Source organism: Lissotriton helveticus, chromosome 5_1, assembly GCF_964261635.1.
Source record: "Lissotriton helveticus chromosome 5_1, aLisHel1.1, whole genome shotgun sequence".
Lineage (NCBI taxonomy): Eukaryota > Metazoa > Chordata > Amphibia > Caudata > Salamandridae > Lissotriton > Lissotriton helveticus.
Window position 1 is genome coordinate 2,062,179,314 of NC_136065.1, and position 13,289 is coordinate 2,062,192,602.

General features: G+C 44.8%; 1 protein-coding gene across 1 annotated transcript in view; it reads right to left on the reverse strand.

Annotated features, from left to right (window-relative positions):
* The window catches only part of LOC144753982 (uncharacterized), an 80,062-nt gene that overhangs the window by 13,026 nt on the left and 53,747 nt on the right, over positions 1-13,289 (reverse strand). The window contains exons 2-5 of the mRNA XM_078641505.1: positions 8,774-9,130; positions 6,059-6,196; positions 2,589-2,623; positions 527-567 (exon numbers count right to left, since the gene is read on the reverse strand). Of these exons, the coding sequence (XP_078497631.1) occupies positions 527-567; positions 2,589-2,623; positions 6,059-6,196; positions 8,774-8,978 (419 nt within the window). The 5' untranslated portion in view covers positions 8,979-9,130. The remainder of the gene's footprint in view (positions 1-526; positions 568-2,588; positions 2,624-6,058; positions 6,197-8,773; positions 9,131-13,289) is intronic.

A 13,289-nucleotide genomic window follows, 5' to 3' on the forward strand; every position in this document is an offset into this window, starting at 1 on the left:
CCGCAGTCTTTTTTTGTATTTGTAATTACCTTTATTGAAATTTGTTGTCTTTCATAAAAACAGCCAAGATCACAGCTAACGCGTTTCATTCAAAAGAACTGAACATCCTCAGGGCTTTTCTTTATATATAACATTTCTTCTTCAGTAAAGGGTTTCATGAAATGTCCCATGTGGATGATCGCCCCCTAATTTTCCTGTGGCAAAGTTATCATCCATATTAAGGTGGGGTTACAATGTTCCCCAACCGCGACACCTGTATCCGGTTCTCTCCTCAGTACGTCTGGTCGTCCCTCGGGCGATGACTGACAAATATACATACATTCTTTATATATATATACACACACATCTGCATACATATTTTTCAGACACATAAAACTTGACACAAATTCTGCACACACACACATATTGTTAAAACACACACGTTCTTCATAGGTACATTGTTCATGCAGACACACATTCTAGACACAAACACATGCATTCTGGCAGTCACCATTGAAAGCACATAGGCTAAAGGGAGAATTCTCACCTGCAGTGGGTTTGTGGTTTGACCATTCTTGCCTTTCTTTCCTATAAACGAAGAGGGTTTTACAGTTACAAATCCAGCTATACAGTCTCCCATCCATTTTACACCCCTAATAACAAACTTCAGGCGAGTGTGACCTGTGATGATGTATCAGAAGTTCTGAAGTGCCGAGATACACCTTTAACTAACTTATTTAATTGAATGTAAGTTAATTTTTCGACCTCTACTGCCCTCCTCCATATCTTTATCCCCTCTCTCTTGAGTGGGCTGGGTGAAGGGATGCGTCACTTAGGATAGAGTGAGAGAAGTGGGGAGGGATGAGGAAACCTGGCAGCAGTGAGAGGTGAAAGAAGAGGGGTGAGGCACAAAGTGTGCCAGCTCTGTAGAGAGTCATGAAGTGGAGTTTTGTGAGTCTGTGGAGGGTCACAGCAGTGAGGAGAGATGGATCTGCCTGGGGAGTCTTCTGACACAAACTGAAGTCTCACAAAAACATGGCAGAGAGCAAGAGGAGAGAGTATTAGGAGTGAAGGAATGCCGGGTCATTCACACCACACATTAGGTGGATCACTGCTAGAGCTAAGGGTGAAGGAATCCCAGGCCATTCACTCCACACATTAGGTGGATCACTGCTAGAGCTAGGGGTGAAGGAATGCCCAGCCATTCACTCCACACATTAGGTGGATCACTGCTAGAGCTAAGGGTGAAGAAATGCCCGGCCATTCACTCCACACATTAGGTGGATCACTGCTAGAGCTAAGGGTGAAGGAATGCCCGGCCATTCACACCACACATTAGGTGGATCACTGCTAGAGCTAAGGGGGAAGGAATGCCCATTCAGCTCATTAATATTATGCTATGTTGTGTTATGTTATGTTGTTAGCATTGGTATGCTTCATGGCACTTTCATCTACCATGTGTTAGCAACACGGGGGTTTACCCAACAAGTCACTGGGACCTGGGTGGATTAATGTCGGGGGGACCCGTGCGGACCCCGTATGTGACCCACTTCGACTCCCCATCGGTGCTTTAAAGATTCGGCTTTTCCAAGGATCCCGAACTATCTGACGGATTTTTTGAATATCATTGTTCATCTGACTCCCCGTTTGAGACCGCGTGAGGCTTTTAATTAAGGATCCGTACCCACGCGGCGGACTCCACCATTCTGCCTTACCACTATCCCCAGCAGATTGGTGACGTGTTGTTGTTGCCGTTTGACTGTGTAAAACAACGTACTACATCTGATTGTCTTGCCTCTACCATCCAGATGTGCAACGACACTCTCTAATTTTTAATCTATTGCTTCCCCGATATCCTATGCTCTCCCCCGAGGAACCGTGCCACAAATAGCCGGATTCCACATGACTTTCTGATTATCTGGCTCATCCTGCTCCCCACCGTCCTGATGAAGACCCTCTAGCAAGGTCTCAGCCAGTACCTGCAACGATCTTGGGTTGAAACGTCGACACACCCTCCCCTTTCCTCAGCTTCTGTTATTATTTGCCAATCTTGCATTTACGTTGAAGCATGAGATTTACCTGTTTGTGAACCATTGGTCATATGCCTGTTTTATGTATCAAAGGCCTAAACTGACTATTAATTTGTCACTGTTTAGTTTCCCCACACTATTCCACCACTACCCTGACCTTCCCTTCCCTTCCCTTTAGGGGCACCAATTGTGTATATATATTTATGTATTTTATGAATTATTTCCAATCTATTGGATTTGCTGGTTAAGATTAAAAACAAGGTTGCAAACTTTCTTCTTATTTAGTCTATAATTATCTGGTATTGTTTTAGAATTGTGCATGCTCTGGGACCATTTTGTTTGTATCACTTTCATCTACCAGGCATACACAAATTCCCTTGCTGCCCTGCGTTGCATGAAATAATAGTAAATTTGCCCTTTTGAGTGCTTGCTCTGTGCTATTTAAGGCGTATGCATCCCACAGCTTTAAACATGTTTTCAGCTGTCAATGACCAGTGCACCCCTTGAGGGGCCTTCTGCCACCGCTCACATCCCTGGCACAAAAGCCAGACTCTGCCACTTAGGTAGATATGCTCCTACCTTTCCGGGGGACTTCCGCATAAACCACAGCATTACTGCAAAGGAGAAAGAGACCTGTTATCTGCTAAGCATAGGGTGCAACACATTGAAATATGGCAGGTGTTTTAGTAAGACGTACCTGCTTTCTGGGCTGCTCTCTGAAAAAAAATGAAAAGCAAATTAAAGGTACTAATTAAACAACTTTATTTTGACTTCATTATGATTATACACATATCCTGATGCCACTCCACTGAAAATGTGATGCCACCAAAGTTTGCAGTTAAACAATAACTGTGGCCCATAGACCTTGCGGTGAGCTGCCTCTGCTGGTCAGTGTAGGCCAGGAAGTAAATCCAAGGGACGACACACATCTCAAAGCAGAGGTTTTACCATTTCTTTGAACTTTACCGTTATATAAATCTGTTGTTTTTCCACTTTTAACCCCCATACACTAAACTTGCATTGGCAAAGACAATAGGTCGGCACTGTACAAGCTGGGAAATGGTTAGTTCTGTTTTTTATAGCAAGTATATGCAACAAAAGGAAATAGAAAGAAATTAAACGTGGCTTCCACATGCTTGCATTACAGATTTAAACATTCTTCACTGGCAGTGACAATTTTACAAGTGATGTTTTTAAGTAACAAACCTTTCAGTTGTGTCCTGCATTATATTATTTTTTAATATTATCATGTGTGAAGGATTTCAAAATAAGTCCCCACATAACCAAGCTGTCAAGGCAGCTGCAATCTTAAGTGAGCACTTTATAACTTTAAAAAGGAGACAATGGAAAGGTGTGCTGACCAAATGCCTTATGCAGCAAACTGTGACTGAGAATTTAATAGAATGAAAAGAGCCCGTTGATTTAAAACGTGTGTGTGTGTGTGTGGGGGTGGGTGTGTGTGTGTGTGTGTGTGTGTGCGTGTGTGCGCGTGTGTGTGTGTACTGCGGGTGTTTCTATCGGGACGGAGGCTGTGGATGGGCGCCGGTCGCTTGATCAAAAACGGCCTACTGGTACACAGTGCCCACACCCTCCTCCCTTGGACTAATAGGACCTTCAGTCCACCACAAGTTCTAGATTTGACTCAGTATACGGTCTGAGTTAGTCACACTATTATCCTCATCACCAAGGAATTTTGAGAGACCATTACCCACGTTGGCCTTTAGCATACTTATAGTCCATGTTTACAAATTGTACTTTTGAACGAACCAATAGATAACAGGATTACAGTAGCCGGGAATGTAACTTCTGGATCCCGGTTCCTCTCACACTTTTCCCCACAAGCGACGTCCCACTAACTAAAAGCCCTGAAGAAGTCCCAGTTTGGGACGAAACGCGTCGGCTGTATGTGTTTTACTGCTTATCGAAAATAAAGAATACAAGAAGAACTTCAACATCTCTGAGATATTTCTCCTCATTGTGCTTTAATACCATTTGCACTTATTGTTTCATGTTTTGTGGTGCACCTTTGCGGTTGTTTGTTTTACAATACATATGTATATATGCATATATTATCCATCCATCCATACTAATATTATAAAGAGAGAGCCCAAACCTTTGAGGCGGGTAATCTCAGTAACAACATCCCCAATCACAACACCCAATAGAGCGTTGGAAAGAGCAGTTGCAGCAGAAGGACATAGGCTATGCAGACAGCCACCATATTTATTTATTTTTTTATTTTTTTTGCAGAATTTTATATAGTGCGAACTTGACCCGAACTGAATTAGGTATCAGAGCGCTTTACATAGCACCAGTTACGTTACATGAGGACACACATTCATTTTTGTTAGGCACGGGGAGATTAAGTGATTTGCCCAGAATCACAGGATGTTTGGCGTTGTTACCAAGACTCGAACCCAGATCCCCAGGTCCGAGGTCGAGCGCCTTAGCCGTTAGGCCAACTCCTCTACACATTTAAAAGGTAAATGAACCGTGCCAGCAAAGTAGTCCCTTGTGGGCGTGTCTGTGTTGTGCTGTGGGCGTGGGCTGGGGGCGTAACTAACGCTGGGGGCGTGTGGTACGGCCATCACATCGTGGGCTGTGGGCGTGTGCTGGGGGCGTGACAAACACTGGGGGCATGTGTCCGCCCTTCATGCCATGTGAGTCGTACATACAAGCGCCAATTACGTTGCTGCGCAGCATCAAGGGGCAGGCTGGGGGCGTGACACGCTGGGGGCATGAGAAACGCTGGGGGCGTGTGTCCGGCCTTCATGCCATGTGAACGCAATTGCGCCGCATCAAGGGACACGCTGGGGGCGTGAGAAACGCTGGGGGCGAGTGCTACGTTCCGCCCTTCATGCCATGTGGGTCGTACATTAATCAGAAGATCGTCTGCTGTGGCCGGGTGCTGGGGGCGTGACAAACGCTTTCACCTGGAGGCCTGGTAAGTAACGTTACTGCAGCCTCTCCTGCACGCTGTTACAGAACTCTCTCATTCAACGAAATTACACGCGCCTGCTACCATCAACCAGGGTTTTAGCCGGGCCCAGGCGGATCAGTACACTAATTACACGCGCCTGATAACATCAACCAGGGCTGCAGCTGGGCCTCTAGCGGGGGAACACGCGCCTGCTAACATCAAACAGGCCTGCATCTGGGCCTCAAGTGGGGGAACACGCAAATGAGCGTGTCTGCGGGGACAATTACTGCAGCCTCTCCTACTCCTGTCACACAACTCTCTCATTAAACGGATTTACCCGCGGCTGACAACTCTCTCATTCAATGACATTACACGCGCCTGCTAACATCAACCAGGGCTGTAGCCGGGCTCAGGCGGCGGGTCACTACACCAATTACACGCGCCTGCTAACATCAACCAGGGCTGCAGCTGGGCCTTCTCCGTCCCTATTCTAATGAAACAAAAAATGTTGTCTACCGCGAGATTTTAAAATAAATTGCCCTTGCCAAATACACACATTACACACATTCTATTTCATACCCGGACAACGTCGGGACGGGCTGCTAGTATATATATATATTTAGAGAGAGAGAGGGAGAGTAGGACTTTTAATAATAGTTTAGTGAACCAGCTAAAGCTGCCTCAGAAGCCAGAACTAAAAGTCTGTACTTTTGTATCTGGAAATAAACCTGGGCAGGTGTGACAGGTCCCAAACCAGTGAAGGAGTAAGAAGAAGGAGTCATGTGTTAAAGAGTCCCCCAGGAAATCACATTGAACAGACAAGAACAGACAAGACATAAATGTATAGACTTCCGCACACAGATATTCAGTGAAGATCACATGACTTTGTTTAACAAAGGGAGTACACTTGTGGCTGAGTCTGAGATCATGAGAAAGGAAGAAGACAACCTTATGATTACAAAAATGTTAATTGTGTAGCTGAGCAAGCTGGACTTCATTTCTTGTTGTGGGAGCTTAGGTGGAAAGACAGGCTCTAAACGTCGTAGATGGGCACCCTCTGTTGCCCGGTTAGCATGATCAAGACAACATGGCTGTAGCAGTTACACTCAGGCTACAATTTGTATTTCACACAGGTGATCCTCACCTCCTTTGCGCTTGCGTATGTAGGCGATCAGCACAACTGCCAGGAGAAGCAGACATGCCAGGCCTAAACCAGTGTAAAGTATGATAGGGTTGAAAATGGCTCCAGATTCCTGGTTCCGAGGGGCTAAAAGGAAGCAAACATGATGAACCATTAAGACACAGGATTGTTTCAAGCAGGGATGCAGGCGAAGTTGACAAACATTACAACTCATGCACTTTGCAAATTTTTTCTGTTATGCAAAAAAGTATCTGTAGAATATTTGTTCTGCATAAATGATTTTTACCACAGGATTTTCCAGCTTAAGCAGTCCTTATGAATGCATTGGTTCCACAAAAAGTACTTTTTGTGCAAGCAAATTGATTTTAAAAACGCTTAGCTACCTTTGTGGTACATGCCTTCAGTTCAAGTTTTAGACGTTTGTGGACGAAAACCTTTATGTATGTAAACTATGGGGGAAAGGTGCTGGAGTCTTGATGTGAGCTGTTATGTTACTTTAATTTTGGTATCTTTTATTAACAAAACAGCTCCATTGTTTCACCTCAAAGCACTAAGGGAAGGATAGCACCAACTTTATTACACAGCATGGACTTATTCATGGTTGTAACACAGACAAAAAAGTAGTAGATTTTAGATAATAGAGGACAGAGTTCCACAGCCTCGAGACCAGCACGGAAAAGTTTAAGCCTCCAATGCGAGCTGTCCTAAACCGGGGCATCTCATGTACAAAGCAGTGATAGGCCACAGTGTATGACAAGGGGCATAACGTTTGAGAGGGGAAACAACCTTTACAACGCAGTCATTACATCGCAACATCCTTTACATAGAATGTCATTACAACGCAGCAATTACATTGCATGTCACTACAATGCATGTCAATACAACACATGTCACTACAACGCAGGCATTGCATCGCAAGTCATTACAACGCATACCATTGCAAGCATAGTACCCTTACACTATCCGACACCTACCCTACTGTTGCACTCACTGGAGTTAGAATAGTAATTATTAGCCCTATACTATCCAACACTTACCTTAAATGCAATGTAATGGTATGCATTGTAAAGGTGTGCATTGTAAAGGTATAATGCGATGTAATGGAATGCGTTGTAAAGGTAGTTTCTGAAAATGCGATGTAATGGCATGCTATGTAAAAGATTGCATTGTAAAGGATGTTGCGATGTAAAAACTGCATTGTAAAGGCATGTATAGTAAATTTATGCGTTGTAATGTCATACATTCTTTGAGAGGGATCAAATAGGCAATACAAAAGGTCTTAAAATCCTCCCTGACTTCAAAGGGAAACAGATGAAGAGATTTATTAAGGTTCTTAGCGTGGATCATCCAGTTCCCATTAGGTTGTAAGATTCTGAAGAATTTGAAGCTTACAGATTAGATAATTAGGTAATCCAATGCATTGAAGGAACTGCATTGACTTCCACTGAATCTTTAAAGCCATGTGCAATGTGTTTAAGGTACTACAGGACGAGGGTCCTATGCCTCTACAACACAGACTGAAAGGATATACCCCTTGGAGATATCTTCGCTCGAGTTCTGCAAACTTTATCTGTATAAATCAATTTCATAAGACAAGACTATGTGGATGGGCCTCTATAGTTAAGGTGGCCCAGCTGTGGAACAAGCTGCCACCCCATGGCAGGTCATCAAAAGAATTGTTGCATTTCAGAAAAGCTTTGAAGACCTGGTTCCTCCCTAAGAAGTTATGCTTTCCGCTTGTGTGCGTTTTTTATGCCAGCAGCGCTGTCAGCGCAAGGATACCAGTTTGATGACAGGTGCACTTTACAAATGCTATCAATAAAATAAATATATGTTAAGGAAAAGCCAGAAATAGAGCAGCATATTAGTGAGTTATGGAACCTACTAGCACAGGAGAGCTATATGCAGTATCCATAGGAGGAAACTGAATGTACCAGTAAATACTACCTTTAAGATCTGGAGAATAAGACTGAGGTCATGTGTTTAAGCTCAACAAGAAACCAAATCAATGTAATCCTTAATATGTCGATAAGAGTTACATATTTGTGGCATGCCCTTATTCCTAGAGATAGCTGAAACATCAATGGTGGTGCATATGCCACTGCCCATTGTAGGTCACATTCCTTTCCAAGCTCTGCAACACTTGACCAGCAAATACACATTTTTGAAGAAAAAAGATTTGGCTAAAAAACATTTCTGCATTAAATATTTTGTAAAATAACCCAATGCAACACCTGAATATTGCTGTCAGAAAATCATCTGATATAAATATAGTTTCTAAAAAATATTGCTCCAAATGGGAAGATACAAATTATATTTCAGATACCATATTTATGTCAGGCGAGGTTTCTGCATATAGTATTCTGACCTACAACTGATAATTCACTGACTAGAAGGACTTTACTACAAATCTGTTCCCATGTAAAACCAACTTTTGCTAGGTTTATCTCACAATACTTTTTTTAGATATTTGAAGTTTACAAAGATTGTAAAATATTTAAAAACATTATCAAATATGCAAAGAAATACATTTGCAACTTAGCCCTTGTGATTATAATAGAGAAACAGCAGTCCATCTTGATAATGGTTAGTGTAATGCCATCATATGCTTCACCACCCGTAGATTTTGTTAAGTTTGGGAAAGTTATTGGGATGATTCTTTTTGGTGCCGTCTTGAAGACTTTAAACACAATGCCCTCTTACCGTCGAGCACCAGCAGTTGTGTCCCGTTTCCACGCCCTTGGCTATTAATCATGAAGAGCTCCACCTCACAGACGTATGTTCCTGCGTCATTGTGTTGCACGTCGTGAATTTTTACGTCGGCCTTCTGCTGGGAGGTGAAGAAGGAGTGCTCTGGCCGGAAAACCCTTCCGCTGAACTTTTCACTGCTGTTGGTCACCTCGGCCATAGAAGAGGAGGAGGGTTTGATGAAAAACCATTTGTAGCCACCGATACTCGACTTCTCACTGCTACTGAACGAGCACTGTAAGGTCACTGCATCACCCGCTGTCACAGTTGTATTTCGCGCCTGAGAGACACTAATATCATGCAAGGAAGTCTCTGGAAAATAATAATGGAAATTCAACAAGTTCATAGTTAGTAAGAATTATGCTGATAAGAGGCATGTAGGAGACACAACGACAAAAATGTGGACATGTTTCACCCAGAGTTTTCATTTTGGAATTTGACCATAAGCCATCAAGAGCATCTGGTGCCTGTCTTTAGGTCTGTTGTTAGCCAAGGCCATTTCCTTTTAATTTTATTAAATTATATATACATGCATAGATGTAATATACTTCTATGGAATCTATTTCATCCAGCCATCTCCTTAAAAGTGTGTGTGTATATGGGAGGGGGCTTGTGTCTGTGTGTGTCTGTGTGTGTGTATGTGGTCGGGTGGGGGATGCTTGGGGGTGTGTTGTAGAGTCGCGCTCTAGTGTTTGTGTCTGCGTCACCACGCACACGCAAAGACGCCATTTTCCTGGAGCGGACTGCGCATGCGCGAGTACCGCGATTGCCGGTGCGAACGGACGCTCGGCGCTCTTCTTGTAAATCGCTTGTTAAATAGAAGCAACGTGTCCCCAACACCTAGCGTCTGCATTATCATTGCCCCTCACAGTGACTACATCAGAGTGGCGACAAGGAGTGGGATCTCCCACATATAAAAAAGAAAAAAAAACAGAGGGAGCAGAAGACAGAGGGAGACACACCCCATACCACCCCATCTAGAAAGGGCACAGCAAAGGAGGGAACATTGTCCCAGGATTGCTGACAGGACGGCAAGAAGAGCGCGGCAGTAGCGCAAAAGAGCGGGAAGCACACACCACGTGAACCAGAGCCAGAAGACACCTCGTGCACCCGAGCCAAAAAGGAAGAGCAACCTTGAGGAGAAACACGGTAGGGGATTGACATACACCACAGAGGCCCTGGCGGAACGGGAGGATCGTGGAGAAGGGGGTGCAGGAGAACCCCGACAGATCCCGACACAAGGGGGAAACGCAAGCACGTCGGGCTGCCCGAGGAACCAGGGAGCGGAACCGGAAGAGCAGGCCAGGATGAGCACGCAGGCATCATCACTTACAGTGCCGATCCCGTTCTTGCCCAAACCGGGTGAACCCCAGATGAAATGGGAAGACTGGAGGGAATACTTAAAAAATTATCGAGAGGCCCTAGAAGATGAAAGTGGGTAAGCCTTCCCCAGCGCAAGGAGGAGGAGGATACTCCTACACAACCTAGGCCCAGAAGGGATAAGAGTATTCACGAACTTAGTGCCCACGCCCAGACCGCAAGCGGACATCGACGTCTTCAAGCATGCCATAGAAGATCTGGATAATCACTATCGCCCAGCGGTATGCGTCTCCATTGATCGCTACAATTTCCAGCAAGGAAAGCAAGAAACAGGGGAATCCATAGATGACGTCGCGGCCTTGAGAAGGTTGGCAATAACGTGCAAATACGGGGCCCTCCAGGACGAATTCATAAAAGATCAAATTGTTATGCACACCACCAACAAGACAGCACAAGATAAATTGTGGGCACACGGAGGAGCGACGCTAAAAGAAGTCCCTGGTTGCAGTTGTCTATCTGAGTGTGGGTAATTCTTCTCTGAACGCGGACCGAATTGACGACCCGTTCCTTGCGCCTTATCGTACTGCCCCTATTACGGTTGATTGCTGGCCGTCGACATATTCGGCGGACCACCACGTCACTACTCTGGCTTGGGCTCCCCATATTAGCCGGGCAGTATGGGTTAAAAAAGTTAATTTTGACTTTTCAATAAGAAGGCATGTACTGTTTGTCCTGAAGATGAACCTAGAATATGTATAGGGTTTGAAACGTCGTCGACCTTGTCACACTATATGTATATGAATTATGCTAATGTATGCAAACAATAGTGTGCTAACTATATCGTCTGACTGTGAATTGTGATACACAGACTACCTGAATTGCCTGTATATATTTTTGTTTGTCCTTTCCTAAGTGTATCAGCTGGGCATCGGCTGGTGTCCTGCCTGTATTACACTATATTCTGTTTATATTTTACTTATCGGAAATTAAATACTGTCTGGCTGGACAAAGAATATAGTTGCTATCTAGCCTATATTTATTTTGCAGAATTTATAATTTTTTGTCTAGAGACCCTTGTCCTGTGTAAAAAAGCTAAAAGAAGTCATAGCTATGGTAAAGAAGGCGGAGTTATCGAAACGATGCGCCGAAGCAGCGAAGAAAGAGACCCCCCAGAGGACCATGGTGAACAGAGTGGATGATTCGGAGCTCCGGAAGAAAATAAAGGAAAGGAAAATAAAGGAACAAACAGATGGGCGGGAAAACCAGGACAGACTGGGAAGCAGTCTACGGAAGGCAGGAACACGTGCTACAGGTGCAGAAGTTCGACTCATGCAGCCCAAGATAAACGCTGCCCGGCATTCCGGGCAAAATGCATGTTTTGCGGCCTAATAGGCCACTATGAGAAGGTATGTCGCAGGAAAATGAACAGACCGGTGATAAAGTATGTCACACAGGAACAACCAGAAGATGAAGAGGATGGACTGGAAGAGGAAGACCTCGTGTTGTGTATAGAAGACCAGGTGTTGGGAATAGACACCAGACGTTTTTGCAAGCCAAGATGCGACATGCTGATAGGAGAAGTGAAGATCAGGATTGTGGTAGACTCAGTATCCCCGTACACCATAGTCCAAAGATCAGTATGGGAGGAAGAATTTGAGCCCAGCCTAGGACCCGGATTAGAACCACCTGATATACGGCCAGTGTTGTACACAAACAACCCCATTCCCATGGTGGCTTATAGAACTTTGGTATTCGAATTCAGAGGTAGGACAGCGGAGTGTAAGCTGTACGTAGCGGAGAAAGGCCCGTCAGTGTTGGGTTGGATGGATCAAGGTGATCTGGGAATAAAACTGGACCCAGGAGGAGACATTCAAGTGTTGACGACAGACTCAGATTGCTGGCCGGACCTGGAGAAAATAAAAGAGGACTTCCCGAAAATGTTCGGTGGGAAGGTCGGCAAACTGGAGAAATTCACACACAAGATCCTGCTCAAGGAGAACTCCAATCCGGTCTCCCACAAGGTACGGAATGTGCCCATAGCAGTGAGTGAAGCTGTACAACAGGAGCTGCGTAGGCTGGAAGATCAAGGAATAATCGAACCCATAGACAGTTCGGAATGGCTGGCGCCCTTAGTTGTGGCAAGAAAGCCCAACGGTAAAGTACGTCTATGTGTGGATCTTCGAGAACTGAATAAGTGCCTGATTGTGGAGAAATTCCCGTTACCTCGTATAGAGGAAATGCTAGCCAAAACAAGAGGGGTAAGGTGGTTTTCCACTATCGACCTCACGTCTGCCTATCACCAGATAGACTTGAACCCAACAAGCCGGAAATTCACATCCTTCATAACTCCCTTTGGATGCTATCAGTTCCGCAGGATGCCCTTTGGTCTTGCCTCGGCTGCCGCAGTGTTCCAAAAGTTAATGCACCGCCTATTCAAGGACATCGAGGGCATCTACTTTCAAGATGACATTCTGGTGATGGGGATGGACAGGAAAGACCATGATGAGAAATTGAACATGGTTGTAGGCGTACTGCAAGAGAAAGGCCTGACCGCGGAATGGGAGAAATGTCGCCTGGGAATGAAGTCTGTCACATACCTTGGACACTAAATAGGAGGACACGGGATCACGCCAAAGAGTGAGAACGTGAAGGAGATCTGCAATGCCAAGGAGCCCAAAAGCAAGGAAGAAGTGCGATCATTCCTGGGAATGGTTGAGTATTACAGTAAGTTCGTCCAACACTTTGCCACAAAAACACATCAACTGAGGCAGCTGATAAGAGACAAAACAGCGTTCAAATGGAATGAAGAAGCACAAAAGGAATTTGACGAGCTAAAAAAGGACATCAGTCAAGCTGTACCATTACAAGGATATGATCCCTTGGGTCAAACCTTACTGACGACAGATGCTAGCGAGAAAGGACTAGGAGCAGTCCTCGCGCAGGAGAGAGCAGACGGGATGGTGGAAACCCTCAGTTTCGCATCCAGAGTCTTGTCTCCTGCTGAACAGACGTTCAGCGTGATTGAAAAAGAGATGCTGGCGGCAGTGTGGGCGATGGGGAAGTTCAGACAATTCCTGTGAGGCACGAGATTTCGACTGCAGACAGACCACAAGCCCCTTGTCAAGGTTCTTACCTCTAGTGGGCATGCGAC